The sequence below is a fragment of the Pelmatolapia mariae genome, linkage group LG23 (assembly GCF_036321145.2).
Source record: "Pelmatolapia mariae isolate MD_Pm_ZW linkage group LG23, Pm_UMD_F_2, whole genome shotgun sequence".
NCBI classification, from domain to species: Eukaryota; Metazoa; Chordata; class Actinopteri; order Cichliformes; family Cichlidae; genus Pelmatolapia; species Pelmatolapia mariae.
This window is the reverse complement of record NC_086246.1, coordinates 21,451,421-21,471,627: the sequence shown is the minus strand read 5'-3', so window position 1 is coordinate 21,471,627 and position 20,207 is coordinate 21,451,421. Positions and strand designations below refer to the sequence as shown.

The following is a 20,207-nucleotide window of genomic DNA, read 5'->3' as shown; positions in this document are numbered from 1 at the left end:
GATGCACCTTCGAACACTAAGAACACAGATACGAGAACCGTGTTTAGATCTATGTTTGTAGTTTTGATTCCTCATCAAGTATTTGCTGATTTACTCCTAAATAATAGTTGCATGATGAATGATGTTGATGCATGACAACTGAAAAATAATTTAAAGGTTATATCTGGTGCTTTCAGCCTTACTCAGTCTTTTCCTTTCTCTACACGGTCAGTGCATAAGGCAAAGGAAAAGGTTGTTTTGAATTCATTCCTAAGTTTGTGAAACAGGATTCTCAGTTCCTGACACCATGCAAGTGGATTAGACAAGACTTATTTCATAGCAAAACAACACGCTTGCAAAGGAAAATAACTACATGGAAATTGTCTGCTTGTTTGTGTCATGTCTTTATTTTTTGTGTTTCCAGTCGCGCCATCGAATCCATACTCAGTTCGTCTGTCAGCTGTCTCCCAGCGCCTAGCGACTGTAACATTTATGAAGCCAGACTCTCATGGAGGCGTTCCCATCAACTACTACCTGGTCCAGTACAAGGAGGTGGGCTCACAGGACTGGAGGGATGTCAAGTCACACAGTGTCCAGAGTAAGTGTAAACTTTATTTTTATCCACAGCTTTCACTTTTTTTTTCTTTTTTTCATGCCAGTTACCTTCCCTAAAAATCACTGTAATATACACTGACTGAGTGAAATGGGAGAAACATTTATCCGCTGTTAAGTTTGACCCCATTACATATTGTTATTGTGAAGTCTGCTAAAAGCCCTCTTCAACTCTTTTCCATACCCATTTCCATTTTATGGCTGAGGCAGGTTGAATTTTATCAGATCAACGAAAAAGCATGAATCTATTTACATTCTCAGCTTATTTTATGGAAATCTCAGGATTTTTTACCAGAATATACCAGCAAGTTGAAAACACTATCAAAAACTGATTCTTACTCATATATTCACTATAAGCCTTCTGAGTTTTCTACAGCCTAATGATGTGTAAAATGCTTTCTTATTTTTCAGGTTTCATGTGTTTTTTGCGTTTTTCAGTTTTCTATAAATTTTTTATGGAATAAAAAAAATCCTGATTTGAAAAGGTTATCTGACTGCACTGAAGTCCATCATTAAGTAAACCCAATTCTTACTTAATTTACAACCTAAGTAAAGACTTTCCTAAGAAATTTGTAGTCATCGTTGGTTGTTTCATGTCTTATTTGACAGAACTTGATGATCATTTTGGCAATCACAGTTGTGTCTAGTATAGAACTGATTATGAAGGAGCATCTGCTATACAGCAGATTACTAACATGTTAGCATGCTGTTTTACCGTATTTTTCGGACCATAAGGCGCACGGGATTATAAGGCGCACAGTCAGATAAGTCAAACTTTACTCAACTCATTCCCCTTGCTTCCTCCACTTCCGTACCATTGATTCATTAATGTTGAATTCTCTGGTAGCTGCTCTATAAACACTGGAACAACAGTATATGTTGTTCCAGTGTTTTTCTCATTTTTGCTATGTAACTTTGCACTGTCCATTTTCTGCTGTAACAAAACAAATTTCCCACATGTGAGACTAATAAAGGTTATCTTATTTTACATTAATGACTAACCTCATATTGTGGCTGGATTATCTCAGTTGTTCTCCCCTACTGAAGTTTGGTCCATTTACAGCAATTTTCCATGCGATTGCATTTGTCAAAAAAAAACCATCGGGAACTTTTATCAAGTGGAAAAAAGTTAGCGTTCATTCTCCAGGTTCACTGTGTTATGCTTTGGTATGCTAACATAGCTGTGTCGCTAGCGATCACTAGCACAGCATTATATACCAGCTAGTCCAACTTCAGTAACCCTACAAACTTCACTGTTGTGTAGTTTTCTTCATTCATGTTGGAAGTGATAGCAGAGCTGTACGTTTTATTTTTGCCCAGAAATCTCTCAATCAGAACCTGCTATATCATGTTTAGCTAACTAGCGAGCTAACTTTCTGCTAACTTCCTGCTAACTTCTAACTCCGTTAAATTTAATAAATTCTGTTTTCATGGATGCCTGGATGTATAACCTAATTGTTACACCTGGTAAAGCAGCAACACTGATCATTTTATTAAATGGACCCAGATTACTATGAGCCGCAAGGCTTCTGACTGTGATAGCTATAACGCTCAGACAATCCATCAGGCTTCATAGCTTAGCAAAGTCCTACTAAAACATTTTTTGACAGATTTTTGAGTGCCGTGTACCACATAAAATCGGTTTGAAGTCAGTAAACATAGCCAGAATTCATAGATAAGGCGTACCAGATTATAAGGCGCACTGCCAATTTTTGAGAAAATTAAAGGATTTTAAGTGCGCCTTATAGTGCGGAAAATAGGGTACTTCTAAACAAAGTAACAGGAACCAGGAAGGTGATGAAGTAGAATGGGATTTATAATCCACCTTTCTAGTCTTCACACACTTTACACTAGAGGCCAGAGTTTATTTCAATGCAAGTGCTTTATGTCTAAATCCAACACCTACATATATGTTTTGGAATTACTGTGTCAACGTCTCTCAAGTGCCGTAGATGTAGAATAAATAGAGTGGCACGATATTCTCTCCCCTCAGAGAACCTGGGTTACAATGTAACCAATCAAGCTCAGGTTGAAGCTTCAAATCCAGACTTCACAAACAATAAAAGGACTCAGGGTCTTTTATATAGAGTCAGTGAGTAAATATGAGGGATCCACACAACAGTTAAGTTATTCTCACTGTTTTAAAGATGAGTACATAAATATTAAATTATCTAAATAATACATTAAAAAACAGAAATGTAAATAATTTACTGTGAAAGCATTGTCAACTTAATCTAGTCGATAAACTAATCAATAAACTCAAATAATTAAATGACCTCCTCAAACTCGGTTGAATATAAAGAAAGCTGTTTCTTTTCTTTTCCCACATTAAATACATGAAAAACATTCACATAGATTATATACTATTGACCCTTAAGTAATTACTGCTATTTACCAGTTCCACTTTGATAAAGCACATGGTCTTCAAGATAGAAATGACTCCTTCTGTTCACAGTTTCAAACTTAGTTATCAGACTGCGAAGATTATGCCTCAACACACCAGATTATCCTATCTAGCTTAAATCAATATTTCTCTCTGTCTACCTCACATATACCAACTAACACCTCATGCAATACGGTCTCCAAGTTTCCACCGTATTGCATGAGCTGCCATGTGCTCCTTCAAAGCCTTGGCTCTGAGATGTTGTTGGGTCATGACGAAACTCAAACACGTCATGGGGAGAGTGCCAGAACCTGTCTGAGCTGAAAGATCGCGTTCCTCCTCTTCCTATGCTTTATGACTGCAAATTGATTTCTGAGCCTGTTGGTGAAAAGTACACCATGAGGTGAAGGATGGATGGATAGATGGATGGATGGAAAATGAAAGCCAGAGGACGAATGGTCGGGTGATAAGCGGGTCTGACAAACCTGAAGGGCTTATCACTAATATCCCCTCATTTCAGAGTCAATTACAGTATGGAGATGCAGTGAGGTGAATACTAAATAGAAAGTAGCACTTTAGCAGTGAACTTAAAAAAATACATACATCACATATAGGCATATATAAGCAGATAGTGTAGAAGAACAAAGGAACAATGCACAAGATTGTCAATTTAATATAGATAAATTTGGCTCTGTATGCAAAAGTAGAAATATAAAAAAATGAGCCAGACTAATTACAAGCCACACCAAGTGGCGTCATATAATCATAGAAGCCATTTCAGATAACCTCAGCAGAAAATCCTTACACAATAAACCCTTCCATATAATGAGACGCCTGGCCTCGTTTCATTTGAATGCTTCTGCCCAAATTGAAATGTCCGCTTACAGCCTGGAATGAACCTAGCACGGCTGCAAATTGCAGAATTTGTTTTCAGTTCCAGGACTAAAGAACTGCAAAAGCACCTATTACCATTCAAGTATTTAATTTGTGCAGACTAACAAAAACAACAACTTTCACTCAAGCTCATTACACTACACACTCTCTCCCAGATTTTCTGAGTTGTGACGGTTATGCAAATGGGCTCCAGTGACTGTAGAATTTAAATAGGAATCTGTAATGTGGTCTGATAATGAGATTGCCTGTTTTCTTCAATATTAGATGTAATTTACAGTACGAATGTGACGCATTGCACAATCCTCTGAGTTACTATCGTATTAATATTCTATCTGATATTTTACTGCGGTTTCATTCGAGTCAGAGGCACATGTACTCTTCCACTACACTGTTTGCTATGACTTTGTTGAAGGTGAGTTTCTAAATCTTCTTATGTTTTTCATTATTGATCATTTAGCAGAGTCAAGCGGTTGCTCCCTTATATTTTAGAACCACAGTTAAAGCTTTTAGTCTTGGAACAAATGACCTAAGATAGATAGAAAATCTAACTTTCATTGCATGCATCTAGCTCTCTATATTTCACAGACTAAACACTAATAATGCATTTAAGTCAATATAAAGAAAAAAACAAGTGCAACAGATCAATTTAAACGGTTGTAAGTATGGTGGTAGGAGTTTCATAATGTCGGGGTTTAATTCCTGGCTTTTCTAGTCTTCATGTCAAAGAGTCCTTGGGCAAGATGCTGAACCAGACACTTTAAAAGGCTTTCAAACGTAATGTAGTTTATAGTGTAAAAAGTTCTGTGACTGCTCAGTAAGGCCAGAAAACTGCTGTATCAGTACTAGTCAAATTAATGCCATTCTTAATGTAGATGCTTTTGGACTGCAGGAACTTTTTCATACTTCTATTAACTCTTTGAATGGTTGATTGCGCCCTCCTTTTTTCCTATGTCTGTGCTTCAGGATCTATTATCTACTGTACTTCATACAACTCAATCTTAAGGTCTCTTGTTTCAGCTAACCTTGAGAGACCTGAGTGTTACAGTGATTGGTCCAGCTGTAAATGTACAGTAAATTGTCAGAAGTATGAATTCATCAATGGCCACCACCATTAAAAAAGTGCAAACAGCTATTATGTTGACCCTTCTAGAACAAAACAGAGAGAAATGAAACAGCAGTGAAGTCCAAACTTTATTGCGCCTACATGATATGTTGGAAATACAGTGTGATTGTGGCTCATCAGGGGGAAATATAAAAATCCTTGCACGAAATTCCCTTCAGCTTGCTACTCGGTATCCGCTACAGCGAAGCAATCTGGAGCGAAAATGAAGAGGTTGAAGTAGGATTATGAGAAAATACGGGACAACAGCAAGAGCCTATGTTTCATTACCAACCACTGGCTGGCAATTACATTAGTTCAGAGTTCCTATTAATATTGTCAGTGAAAACAACAACAACAACAAAAGATGAATGCCAGGTAGTTCTTGGTAGTGGGGAGGGAGTTATCATCAGTTACCTTCTCTACAGGAAGTCTCTAGAAGTGTTTGGGATTCATGTGCTCAAGAGTGTGTAATACCTTCCTTTAAAAAAAAAAAAAGTCCACAATTTTTAAAAGTGTGCACCATTATTCCCATCACACCAACTCTCTCTATTATAAAAGCCTGCTTTGCCAACCTGTAATTGTAGGCGTAACTGTCTAAACTAGTTAGTTTTAACAGGTCAATAAAGCATTGAACATATTTCAGTCAGACAACTGAGATTTTGAATAATTTATTAGCAGCAGAATATAGCTATTAAAGTTTGGGATCTACACTTCCTGCAAATAAATTGGGGAAGTCATATAGGCACAGGAGCCTACAGGTGGATACTAGGTGGAGAGGTCTAAACAGCAGGCAGTAGGTTGCCATTTCCCCTTCTTTCCTTGTCTTCCAATGACATTGGAAACCCTCTGAAAAATAACCAGCTCCCTTTCTTAATGACTTGCTTTGCTATCTGCATGATGGATGGTCACCACTTGCTTCCAGGTGACACGATGTCTGTTCCTGTGTCTCTGCAGCCACAGTTGTGCTGACAGGACTGGAGCCCAACACAACATACGAGGTTCGAGTGGCAGCTGTCAACGGAAAGGGCCAGGGCGACTTCAGCCACACGGAAACCTTCCAGACCTTACCCATCCGTAAGTCCGCTTACTTATTCAAATCTGAATCAGTGACGTATACATATGTGGTCAAAAGTTTACAGCCACTGGTCATGGACATGAGTGGTCAAATTTCCAGCAAGAATTACACCAGAGACTTGTTGATGGCTACAAAAAGTATCTTGTTGAAGTACAACTTGCTAGAAAATTCCCCCCAAAAACAAACGTGTACAACACACCCAATTAGTAAGTTATTAAAGATGTATGCTGTACAATCACTCTACCCTGGAAAAAGAACACTTCAAAGACGTCATTAAAAGTCCAAATATACCATGACATTCATGCCCATGAGGAGTATATGTACATTTCTGACCACAACGTATGGAATGAAATAATATATTATTAATATATAATAGTTTGATAGCAGTTATACTGGGTTAATTGTTAGCTACTGGCATATATCAGCTGTTAGGATTAGAAAATACAGATGAAATAAAACATCTGTGGAAACTATAGATCATAATAAAGCCACGTGACTGGAATGCAAACATTCTTCAGGAATCTATTCAAGGCACCAGCACCTTAGTGAAATGAAGCCTATTTGCAATCCTCTGCAGCCTTGCCATGTTTCTATCAGAGACGGCTTCCTGCTCCTGTTTCTCTGATATGAATTCAGATTATTTGGGCTTGGAAATAGATCCTGTCAAATTTGTGTCTTGATGTAAAACTGCTGCATTAAAAATTATGCACTGCAGGGGTTTACGGTAAGCATTTTATTTATTCTAGCAATCTGGCACGGCGGGATTGCAGTAAATCCAGGCAAGGCCACAGGAAAAGTGTTTCCATCCTTAATAATATACAGCAGTGCAGCTTCCGAGAATGAATGTTAGAAAGAAGACCCAATTAGCAAAATACAGTGAATAATAAAAACCTGGAGTCAACATTAATTATAGCCAGGCAATGGGAGTTACCTTGTAATATGAATTTAATTCAGCTTTAAACCTTCTTTCTCCTTGTACTGCATCCTTATCTCATATCTCACGTTGCCACCTGCCCCCCTCCTTGGGAATGCACATTCCAACACACACGCACGCACGCACGCACACACACACACACACACACACACACACATGTCTGGTTTGCTATCCTCGTGGGGACATCCCATTGACATAATGCTTTCCCTAGCCCCTTACCCTAACCCTAACCATTAAAAATGAATGCCTAACCCTAACCCTTACCCTAAACCTAACCATAACCTAATTGTAACCCTGACAGTAAAACCGCATTTTGAGTGTGAAAATTGCTTTCAACCCCGAGGGGACCTGGATTTTGGTCCCCACGGTGCAGAAAGTCCCCACCAGGATAGTAAAAGTCAGATTTTGGTCCCCACCAGGATAGTACGAACCCGTACACACACACACACACACACACACACACACACACACACACACACACACACACAAAGACATTGTTTTACATCTCAGCCTCTGCCTCATGTCTTCCTCAGGAGAACCGAGTCCGCCAGCAGTCCATGGGCAGAGGGACATGGGCAGGGCCTACAGGCTGGGGCTGGTCAAGCAGGACGACGGAGGCATGCCCATTGTGGAGTATATAGTCAAGTACAAGACTGTGAGTGATTTATTACAATTAAACACAGCTGCTGCCTTCAAGTTTCTCATGACAGCCCCACTATATCGAGCCTATATAAGTGGCAAGTCCAGTTTGATACATTAATACCTTCATTAACGTATCCCTGCTCCAGTCACTCCCATCCACATTTAATGCGCAAGGTAAATAAAAGCAGGCACATTTAACACAGGTAGAAGGTTCACATTTTGTACTTCCTTGTTTTGTTAAAAAAAAAAAACTTAACCTTTTTTTTTGAGAAAGGATGACTGATATGCTGCTGCAATTTTAAACCTTCAAATTACTGGCCTCCATTTGTATTTCTGTATTATTAATCAGCTGGAAGCACAAAGTTTAAATTGTAGTAGGCTGCTTTTAAGGGTGTTTTTCATGTCATGTCAATGCATTTGAAAGTTTTAGTGAGTCATTTCACTGCCTTTTTGTCCTCGTTGTGAAATGGTCACATTAAATCAACGGCACTACTCATTTGTCACTCGTTCATTTTTCCATCCTTAGGTCAGCAGTTTAACTCACAATTGCTACCTTTCCAGGTAGCAAATTACACATGCTTGTTGCTTTTTGGAGAGAAACCTGAAAGGACAGAGTAAAAACTGAAATACAAAGAAAGTACCATTTTATGTCCACTTAGTGAATTACAGTCGTGCAAAAAGTCTTGAGCAACCTCATTTTGCTAGGAAAATGGGGGAAAAGGGTGAACTGATGTACTGAAATGTGCAAATATACATGGAAATACAGTATATAAGGCAAAAACAGAGTTTGTACAATTCTAATGAGCTTGGGAGTGAATATTTGGTGTGACCACCTTTACTCTTCAGTACAGTCTGAACTCTCTTAGGCAGCTTTCTTGTCATGTCTTTAAGTAGTCTTCAGGAATAGTTCTCCAGGCTTCTTGAAGGACATTCAAAGCTCTTCTTTGGATGTTTCTCCCTTTTGTTCTGTTCTCTGTCAACATGATCCCACACTGCTTCAATAATCTTGAGGTCTGGGCTCTGGGGAGGTCAATCCATGACTGATAGGATTCCACTGTTTGTTTTTCTTTGAATGTTATGAATGTTCTAAGGTTGAAGAGAAAAGCGACTGGACTTCTTTAAGTTTCTTCAAAACTGGATTATAGATGGCAGACAGTTGGTGCTGTAAACCACCCCTCTGTTCAAATATGGTCGTTCACAGTGAACATAGATGGCTTCTTTTACTCCTCTTTGAAACCATCTGTCTTCTCTGTCCAAAATGTAAACATTGGTATCCTTGAAAGAATGACCTTTGTCCTTTAGATGCCTACGTACAGCTGAGTCTTGTCCTGTTGAGGTGGCCCTTCTATGTTGTGCCATGCATTTATGAAGTGGCTGTTTGGTTTCTCCGATGTAAATGTCTGATCATTCCTGGCTGCACTGCACAGCATATACTACGTTGTGTAGTTTGTCTTTGGGATGAACCAGTTTTTGACTGAGTGTGTTGCTGGGTCTGAAGTACACTTGGATGTTGTGCTTGGAGAGGACTCTCCTGAGTTTCTCTGATAAACCTGTTACATAAGGGATGACAGTGTTGTCCTGTTTGTCCTTCTGTTTTTCCCTAGTTGATGTCTGACCTTCTTTCCCGTGCATCTTTGCTGATTTGATGAAAGCCCAGATGGGATAACCACATGTTTTAAGAGCTTTCTTTATGTGTGTTCCTTTTCTTTCCCTTCTGTCTTAAAGGGAATGTTGATTTTTGACATGATTTTCTGTTCATCTGGTGTAGACAGCTTTTTAGGCCTGGCACTTTTTCTTTTCTTCCCCACTTACACAGTTTTCTGATTTTTTTTAACAACATCATGTTGAGATATGGCAAGTTTTCAGCTAATAGCTCTTTGGGATCACTTTGTTGTTGTAAAATACTATTTCATGTCTGTCTCACACTGTGTAGTCTTTGGCATTTTCATAGATTCATTTAAAGAAATGGGAACAAATAATGTGTTTTTGTGGCAGGCTGCTAGTAACAAACTGACAACTTAGTTATTTTCTTTTTACTACGTTGTCTGTTATGTGTAGACACTGGTTCATCCTTTGAGTTGGGGGCCTTTTTATGCTTCAAAGTCCAGTAACTTTAATCTGATTTGGCATAAAGAACCTGTAGTGATTGGTAACACTGTTTTCTGCTGCTGCACTTTTTAAGCAGGTTTCACTTGTTCAATCAATGTATTTTTGTTGTCATTGAGGCTTTTTTTTTCCGATTACTAGTCTTTTTTAACAATATACCCATCACAGTTGGCAGATTTTAGAAACTATTTTCAAAATCAAGAAAAATGAGAACAACAAATTCAGCAGGAGTCAATGTTTTCTAATAGTTCCAAGTATGTCTTTTTTTTGACAGTCATTAGACAGCACACGATACTGGGAATGCCTTTTCCTTCCACTGGAGTGTGTGTGACTCTCTAGTTTGACATGTTGTGACTGAGTTTACTAGATGATGCTTCTTGAGTATCTTTTTTTCAGCCCTTGTTTCATTTACTTGTTCTAAATGGGGGTACACACGTGAGCACTCGGGATTCACTCATCCATTTAAGTAGTTGATATTGTGTGTGTGTGTGTGTGTGTGTGTGTGTGTGTGTGTGTGTGTGTGTGTGTGTGTGTGTGTGTGTGTGTGTTAAAAATGCAAAAAGCAGCTTAAACTCACAAGATAAGAGGAGCGACTGAGTTGAGGCCAGGAAGCAGAATAGATGGCACTCGCACAAAAACTCTCCACAGGACTAAGTGGATTTAGGCTGGTCCAAATCTCCTATCTCCCCAGTGCTAATGTGTCCAAGCAGGCATTTCTCTGTCTCATTGAGAAAGTGACAGAGATTCAAAATAATAAAACCATGCTGCTGAAAAGAGGGTCAGGAAGTCTCAATGAGGCTTTTGGAGGCCGAGAAGGATGCCAGTGCAGATGCTTCACACCCCACTAATCTAATGCCCCTGTCTGGCGTCAGGAACACACAAACTGCTTCACTGTGGATGGAACAGAGAGCCTGAAAGCAGACAGCATTTCAGTAAGGATCGCTTTAGGCAGAAGAAGATTCTTATTTTTATCTGCGGGCATTTATAATTGGAGGTATTGACTCTATTCTGCTACCTCACTGACATCAGACATGACATTGCTGACCCTCATGAAGATTCACCCTGAAAATGTGTGTTTTTGAGTCAACATAAAACAGATCTTTGCTGATATTTTAAGTATCATCATTTCTTGATTGGTGCCAGACTTTGTTTGTTGTTGTGTTTTACAGTGATAAATCCAAACTTGAAATTTTAGGAATGTTGTTGTCAAAATGTACAGAGTAGGTCAGGGGAGAGGTACTAGAGTGCGTATCTATACCGATCTGTAGAACACGGTGGAAGCTCTGTCATGTTCAGGATCTGCTCTGTCAGTTTATGAGGTGGCCGTAGCTCAGGCAGTAGAACAGGTCATCTCCTAGTTTGAAAGTTAGTGGTTTGCTCCTTGCTTGCTCCAGCCTCCAGTCTGCATGCCTTGCAGAAAATACTGAACCCTAAGTTGCTCTCCAATGCGTTCATGGTCGAGTGAGGTTTTACAAAAAGTAACTGTGTGAGTGAGTGTTAATTTGTCAATGAAACATGTTGTATAAAAGCCTTTGAGTGTTTAAGTAGAGTAGAAAAGCACTATATAAGAGCTAGTCCATTTACCATTTCTGCCAGTGGTTTGGGAATCTTATCGAAATAGATGGAGTTGCGAATGCAGAAAAGTACAGGGGTAGAAGTGGGTTGCAAAGCAGCTTGCAGATTTAGTTGCAAAGTAGCTTAAATAGCAAGCCCTACAGTAGAAGGCAGCTCATCCCTTGGTTGATATGAGTTGGCATGGAGATCAGCTGATCTGCTGGGATTGCTACACTCAGTTTTTGCACAGACTTGTTAGTCAGGATCTTACAGTTCAGATGAAATGTTACATATGTTTAAGTCCTGCACCTTGACTTTTGTAAAATCCCATTTTTAATGGTTCTCAAACTCAGGGAGGAAAAAAGTGCCAAGGAGGCGAGACTAATAAGCACACAGTACAGATAGCATGCTTTCAGCCACGCTCTCAGCCACGCTCTCAGACTGACTCTTTAGTTTCCAGTGCTTTGTTTGCAGTTGGTTTCTTTATGAAGGCTCGGGAAGGAGTAGAGACAAAAGGCTGAGGCCACAAAGAGAACTTGTGTGATACCGATGACAGGCTCGGGATTACTGTTTCTTTATACCTATTCAAACACATCTGTGGGGGCGTTTCACAACCAAGGCTGATTGTATAACTCTCAAAACTCCCAGATTAAAAACACAAAGGGTAAATTGCTGTTTATCAAATACAACAACACTTTCTCTGATCGCCTTTGATTCAAAGTGAAACATAGAGCTTTGATTAAAACCAGGTAATATGGGGTGTCTTTTGATACTCTTTATCTTTCTATCCCTCTCTTACCCCCTCCCTCCACCAGGATAAAGAGGAACAGTGGATGACCAAGCTCGTTCCAGGTGTGAAGGACCATGCCTTGCTGCACCCGCTCCAGTGGAACACGAGATATGAAGTGGAAATCACAGCGCGCAACGTGAAAGGCCTGTCGGAGCCTACCTTCTATCAGTTCTTCATGCCACAGAAACCTGACATTACAGGTAAAAGCGTGATAGAGGAAAACTTCGGCTTGTAATTTGCCCTTTTTTAACATTTCCACTTTCTCATAGATGCCTTCTTGAGTTGCTCTTAAATGCCTTTTGAAAGTCCCCAAAGAACACTTTTGAACTTGTTGTGTTAAGTGGCGGGTTATTCGTGCCACTAGAAAGAGCGCTGGCGATAACAAAAGCAAGAGAGCAAGATGTTCCAGTCAAGATAAAGCAAGCCTGAAAACGCAGCAGGCCTTGTTGCCGCTTCGCTTTCTGGACAAATGATGCTGCTGTCATCGCAGAAATAGTGCCCCGGCCTCTCCGGCAACAGATTTCTCTCTGTATGATTGTCGAATTGGGTTTAAATCCCACAGAGAAGCACTTTACTCCAAAGTTTTTTAGAGGTGCGTTGAAAAGCTGAGAAATTTTCCTCTGTGAAAAGCCAAAACGTCCTTAGTTTGACAGCCTATTGTCTACATTTGGCCAGTTTTTTGAAGGCATAAGAAAAAGTGAGCAAACAAAACAACTAACTGGAGAGTTTGGAGAACAGATATTAAGTGGTAGAGCAATACTCCACAAAGTGAAAGAAGCTGTAAAGGGTGAACTATTGAAACTAGTAATCTCTAACAGGATCATGCTCCCAAAATATATTGTACCCGGATAGCGATTTTCACTATCAGGATCACGTTTTCAAACGATTAAGGGAAGTGTTTTGTTTTGGGTTTTTTTACAGGAAGCTTGAGCAGCAGCCTTGACTTCAGTGCATTAGTGCAGTCCCCTTTAAAACTGCTTCAGGGCTTGTGCACACCCATGCTTAGTCGAGACCACAGGTTTTCAAACCGAGAGACAAGAAGCACACAGTTGCATGAGGTGAAAGGGACAGGTGGATGTGGTGTCCCAAAAACAGAAAGACTATAAATGTGGCCCATTTAGCGACACAGTCAGCAGTTCCAGACTGGAGTCACTGCATGGATTCACAGTGATCGCTGGGACAGCATTGGACAGTATCTTTTCTATACAAATGCTGTTGAAATAATAATGAAGTAGTTTGCTTATAGTATTCCTTTTGAGTCTTTATAGATGAAAAGAAGAAAAAGATTTTTTTCACTTTGTTTTCACAATGCTTTGCCTTGGAGTAACCCATCTGCTTCTGTCTGCCTACCTGAGGCTGGTGCTACATACGCTGAAGTCCTGATGGGGAAAAGAGAGTTGTTTTCTGCCTGTGAAACTTGAGCCATGCTGCTAAAAACATGGTAATATGATGGAGCAGTAAAAGTGGATGAAACTTGGATGTGGAAAGCACCTGTGGTTAAATTCAATTCAACTTAGGTTTGTTTAGAAAGCACCAATTAAGAGCAGAGTTGCCTCAAGGGGCTTTATATTCTAGGGTAAAGACCCTAGAATATTAGAAAGGCAGCACAAAAGACACATAGACAATATAGGAAAAAGCCAGAATTTCATAATTACTAATGATTAAAAGCAGTAATGGTGTATAAACAAATGGAGAGTGAGAAGAAGTGAGTGAAGAAGTGTTCAGTGCAGCATGGGAAGCTCAAAGCAGCCTAGGCTTAATGCAGCATAACTAAGGAGAGGTTCAGATTCATATGATCCAACGCTAACTATAAGCTTTATTAAAAAAGGAAAGTTTTAAGCCTAATCTTAAAAGTAGAGAGGATGTCTGTCTCCCAAATCCATAATGGGAGCTGGTTCCACAGGAGAGACCTGAAAGTTGAAGCCTCCCGTTATACTTTTTGAAACTCTAGAAGCCAAGATGGAAAACATATGATCTGTCTTTCTAGTCTCTGTCAGTAGTCTCACTTCAACATTTGGATCAACTGAAAGCTGTTCTGGGAGCTTTCAGAGCCACCTGATAATAATGAATTACAGTAGTCAAATCTAACTTCACTTTTTTTAAGGATATAATCTCAGAAAATGAACAAGAATAATTCTGCTTAGAAATCATTGGAAAGAAATCCAGAACATGTCAGTCTCATGTGTTTGGACATTCTATTCAAATGTCCCTGGATAAAATGCAAGCAAGAACTAAGGGAAAATGTAACATATTTTATGTTGTGCCAATTACTGGCCAAAAAAGGACCTAAAATGTAAGGATGTAAATATTTCCCAACATTATAAGCTGAGCTATGGTTATAAAGTAAATGGCCAAAACAAAATTTCTTGCAATGATGGCATGTCAAAAAATAGCATTTGGAGAATAGTCAGCAATCTGACTGTAGATTTTAGCCCCTCATCATGCAAAAATGCCAAGTATTTTCTGCTTTAAGATTTGTCACCGTATAGAATGTGCCTAATATTATTGTATTTGCCCTTTTGGCATTTGGCCAAACACGTCAAGATGCTAATATTGCTGCTTTTTTTTTTCAATCAGAAATATTGCTAGTAACATTATATTTTTTGACTGGTCTTATTTATGCTTTCACCTCAAGGTTCTTGTAAATGTATCACCATTCTCCTGTTCAGGTACTCTGACTGTTGGCGTCCTTGCTAGGGCTTCATTCTCGTCTGCTGTAATAAACAGCACAAGTATTACAATCACACCACGGTTCGCTTCAAAGAAACCCAGCAGAGCACGAGTGAAAATACCCCCAGGCTGTACTTTTCTTCTCTAAAATATCATTCTTTTCTTCTTGTTTTTTCTCGCTGTTTATCTTATGGTCCTCCTGTGGTGCTGCTTTGCAATTCTGCTGAAATTCATTGAGAATGGAGCGCAGATGGAACGTCTCTAGTCAAGCTTGCTTCTCATTTGAAAGAGTGACACGCACACGGTTACATAAGCCAATATACAAACACAGATAACTTCTTCAGCTCTTGGTCTTGGGTATTCTTATGTTGAGACTGCGCAGTTCTGCTGCATAACAGTGTATGTGCTTGTTTCTCTCCTGATAGTTGACTTGAGCCTTCTTGTTTTTTTTGTTTGGGGAGGGCAAAAAAGCTAGAAAATTCTAAAGACAAAGATGGTTACAGCTACTGCGGCATCTTCTGTGTAGTATTCGTATAGATTTGGCTTTTTTGTTTTCTTTTTTTGTTTGTTCTAGATTTATCTTTAAAAATAAATGATTATCTGTTGTTTGGAAAACTGCTATGATTTACTGCTAGTGTTGACTAGCAAGTTGAGCTAGCTTCTATGACTCTGTGACTATTTCTTAATTGTGATACTATTATTATGTGATACACACTATGCAAGTACATTATGTAGAGTACTTGTATAACATGTGAATTTAGTGAGAGTAGTGCTGTCTTAAACTGAACACAGCAAAATGCTCACTGGAAGTAACAGCTGCAATTTTGACCAACTATTTTGCTAGCTGTCATATTTTTTTAACATATGCAACTTAACAAACCTTTGACAATACATAAATGAAATTTTCCTGAAAGGGAATAAGAACATTGAACACACATAATCACAAAACAATGCCACAACTGTGTTAGCCTAACGTTATTGTTTAAAAAATTGCTACTTTTAGCTAGCTAAAACTCTAGCTTTTAGCTAACTACAGTGTTTTTTTTACTAAATCCTCCAGACAGTTTGTTAAACATGCACTTATGCAAATGCACACGTGCACAGTAAAGCAAAAAGAAGCTTTGAAGTGTATAACATGCAACACGGATACACTTTGAAGCTGGAATATATGTGAAGCGATACAGACACATAAAAATGTGTTTTCTTTCATTGATCCCATGCACTTCCCCCTACAGACCCCAATTTCACATGTGATTTAAAAGGAAAAAAAAAATCAAAGGAAGCCTGCTTCAGTGTTGTTTTGCTTTCTTCTCTGAGCCTTTTACCGCATTTATTTGTGCTGTTTTGGATGTTTGCCTCTGTCATTATTGCACTGGCTAAATAGCCTGTAAGAGTGTGGGCTGCTTTTCAAACAGCAAACAAGACAAGGGAAACGGCAAGCTTAAGGCGGGTCACTTCGATTGGCTGTCCTATCTTGTTAGGTGCATCGTGGGAAAGAGCCTGTGAGAGAGAAGAGGGTGAAATTGGGAGAAAACACTTTTCCTCCTAATGTGTTTGTTTGAAAGAATAAGTCGGCCGAGCTTTCCAGCTACGAAGGCAATAAAGGGGCTTACAGTAGACACAGAGGGTAGGAAGCTGTCACGTCGTGCAGCAAGGACAGAGCAGGATTTTCACAGAGAACTCAGTCATTTATCAAACATTGTCTTTTGGTTATATTTCACAGGAAACTCTAATTACTCCCATTTCTCATTTCCCATTACACCCAGTCCAGCTGATAGCTTAGTTATATCTGTTTTAAGGTTTAACTTTCATTAACCAAAGGTATCTTGATACTTCGCGCCAAAATCATATTGATTTGATCATACAGCTTTAGCAAAGAAAAAGAGAAAGACTCCAACTTTACATTCTCTGCTTCAGTGACTTAAATTAGACATTAAAGAAGTCCTTCTATCCCAATGAACAGTGTTAGAAGTGAAATCGCTCCTAGTCTCAGTTGTGGGCCATTTTTGTAATTCACTGCATTAGCTTTTTCCTCTTCTCGTATAAACACCGTGGCACTTAATGAAAGAAACATCCAGTTGTGTTTATTTCTTTTTTCCCCCAAAACAGAAAATATGGTCAGGCTATATAGGTACCTTCTATCTCCCAGTAGCCAGTTTCTCTCCTCAGTTCTCTCTCGGTGTGTTATGCAGCTCCTGTATTAAGTAGGCATTTTCTTTTTTTCCTCCTCATCCATCCGCTTTCTCCATCCTATTTTAGTTTGTAAAAGGCTGAATAACCTTCTTCACGTCCTGCTTACAGAGAATTCTTTAAGAAAAACGCCATTGATTGCAACACTTTTCAATTTACTCCCTTTCCTTTGAATCTTTTTATTTTATTCTATTTCTTTTTTCAAACCAAAATATTTTTTTTCACCTTCTCAACCACTAAGCTGTCCTTCTTCCCTACCCAATTACAACATTGTCTCTCTAACACCATTTTTTTTTTTGAATTCTTTTATTGGCTTGTCAACCACACTGCTTTCTTGGTGGAGAGATTTTTTGCAGTCTCCTTTTTCAAATGAATTTAGACGTTTACACAATGGCTTGAAATCACTGATTGAAAGCTTCCAATCTGTATCCCAGTCATGTCTCTGTTGGTCAACTTGGGAATGAGAAAAGGCTGGATTTTGGATTTTTTTTACATTAATGCATAATTTCATCATTTATGTTGAATCTAAGCTCAAGCTCCAGCTTTAAAACTCACTGCTCACCATTAAACGCGACTATAAGATAAGCTATGATAACTCTTTTTATTTCATTGCACAGTCACAATTAGTACAGTAGTACAGTGAAATTGGAAAACTGTCCCACGTTGGCACTAAGCACAACAAAACACAACAAAATACAACACAGTAAACTTTAAAGTGAATAAGAAATGCAAAAAGATATGAATAATATATTAAAGAATGAATGTCTATAAAAATAACATGAAATAAAATACTATTTTATAACTGGTACCCTAGTTATGCTGTCAGAAGCAACTCCTTCCAGTTCTTGTTCCCTTAAAGCTAGCTTTCTTTTGATTGGCTGCCCTTCACAATCAAAAGAATTGAACACAGCTCCACTTGTGCTCACAGCCAGACCTGTGTACCTGGGATCACCATGTAAACTATTTCCGCATTTGTCAGAGCACAGAGCCAAGAGTAGAAACAACATATCCAAAATTGTGTTTAGAGAAGTCTAAAGTCTGAGCTTTTAGATCATGGACTACTTGAACACACTTCAGCTGTTCAGTTCAGTCATGAGAAAAACAAAGTTTTCAAGGGACTCTATACGGTCCTGTAAATAAGTAAGTACACCCGTTTTGCTTCTATAGAAATTAAGATGCAACATCACAGACTCTACAGGCCTCAATTAGCATGTTAGATGTTAAAGTTCAAGAGTACAATTAGTAAAAGAATGAAGTGTGGCTTGTTTGGAAGGATTTCCAAACTAAACAGAGCATCTCAGCACAAATACTTCATACCTACAAGCACGGTAGTGGAGACGTGATGATTTGGGCTTGTTTTACAGCCACATGACCTGGGCAGCTTTTGGTCATTGAGTCAACCACAAACTCCTCTGTATACCAAAGTATTCTAGAGTGAAATGTGGGACCATCTGTCCAGCAACTAAACTTGGCTAAAGACTGGTCAAGAAACAGGACAATGATCCCAAACACAGCAGCAAATCAGACAAAATCATGACTAAAAAAAGAAAAGATTTGAGATGTTGCAATGACGCAAAGTCCAGATTTTAATCTGATTGATGCTATGTTATGCCCTTAAGAGAGCTGTGCATAAATAAGTGTGCACAAACCTTAATGAACTGCACCAACACTGTATCACAGAGTGAGACTAAAGTCCTGCACAACAATATGAGAGACTAATAAAGTCACTAAGAAAATGATTACTTCAAGTTATTGCCGCTAAAGGTGGTTCTGCAAGCTACTGAATCAATCAGAATTACACTGATGACTGCAAGGCAAGTGACAACAGATGGGACTCCACCAGTATGTGTTCCCAGATAACACAAAGCCTCCAACGTTAGTCACAGGCCTACAAAATAAAGAATGGAAACTAAATAAACAGTAAACATTAGAAAAATCTTTTGGTTATTTGTTTATTCTGTGATCTGAGTCTGTACTGCAATGATTTTAAATGACACAAGCGTTAGCAGTCGCCAAGGTTACACACGGACTAACACAAAATCATTTTAATTAGGTTCATGCTTGTGGAAATAAATGAACATGACTGTTATTACTTACTGTGAGTAATATTTATAATAATAATTTCATTCATTCGTGTAGACATGATAAGCAATAAACTTTGATGACACTAAAAAAGTCCCATAATGCATCATGTCATCAGTGCCTCATGCAGTGGTCCATATCAAACAACCAAGGGCCAATATAAGAGTAAAAGCAGCAGTTTGTTGTTTTATTTTATGCATGTTCATTGTAACCTCGGAGTACACCAGATTGACACATAGGACTATAAAAAAAGAAAACCTTTTCTAACAGAAGGCGTTGTTTTTATTTGTTTTGTGTGGAAAGCGACTAAAGTCACATAGGCTTTTACAGTAATTCCACCTGGCACCGATCGCTGTACTCTCGCTTACATAAAAGAGAAAAAAATATGACACGATGATGCCCGAGTTTGCCCCTGCGGCCTGATATAGTCTGACACTGCCTGTGTTAAGCTTTGTTGTGGCTGCCGCATTTCTTTCCTGGCTTTCGCTTTATTCTCTTTCCAGTCATGTGCCATAAAAAGCTTTGATAGTAACAGGCATCATAGATTTTGTGCGTAATAATCTCATCAAAGCACTTGAAGAAATAATCTAGGCAGCACTCTCTCCTCCCCCGTGGAGCTCAAATGAAACTTCTTCCTGGAAGTGTTGCCAGCAAATCAAAATGGGAAATGACTACTTTTATAGCTGCCCATTACATAAATCAAGTCTTTCATCAATTTTCAAAATGAAAGCCAAGCAGTGTAATGAAGAAAACTATTGTTCAATCATTTAGTGTGTAAAAATGCAACTTTCTCAACGCAAACAGTTGCTGTTACTGCTGATACTGAACCAGCTGATACACTTCCCAATATCTATTTGTGAGATTAAAAGGAGCCTTATAATAAAGCATCATTTACATTATGTTTACTGACTGCAGTCTCTGAAGTCCTTGCTCAGTTTTTCTCCATATGAAAATGGATTGCTTCATTCGGTATAATCAGTTGAAGTACTGTTGCTCTGAAACTGCCACTCCAAAATAAAAACTGCATCTGCTGCTGAATGTGTGGCTGGAAAAATTGTCAGATTAAAGCTGAAAATTCAGACTGAAGTTGACAAAACTGTCAGACATCTAGAGACGTACAAGCAAAGCTGACCCGCAGGGATTTTAATTGTAAAAGCTTTAATCCAAGACCTACATTTGTTTGCCTTGTGTAAA

General features: G+C 38.8%; 1 protein-coding gene across 3 annotated transcripts in view; it reads left to right on the top strand.

The window, feature by feature from the left end:
• The window catches only part of LOC134620840 (neural cell adhesion molecule 2-like), a 381,750-nt gene that overhangs the window by 334,011 nt on the left and 27,532 nt on the right, over positions 1-20,207 (top strand). For all 3 annotated transcript variants that reach the window (XM_063467152.1, XM_063467151.1, XM_063467150.1), the window contains 4 exons: positions 404-577; positions 5,925-6,044; positions 7,513-7,634; positions 12,097-12,271. In XM_063467152.1, the coding sequence (XP_063323222.1) occupies positions 404-577; positions 5,925-6,044; positions 7,513-7,634; positions 12,097-12,271 (591 nt within the window). The remainder of the gene's footprint in view (positions 1-403; positions 578-5,924; positions 6,045-7,512; positions 7,635-12,096; positions 12,272-20,207) is intronic.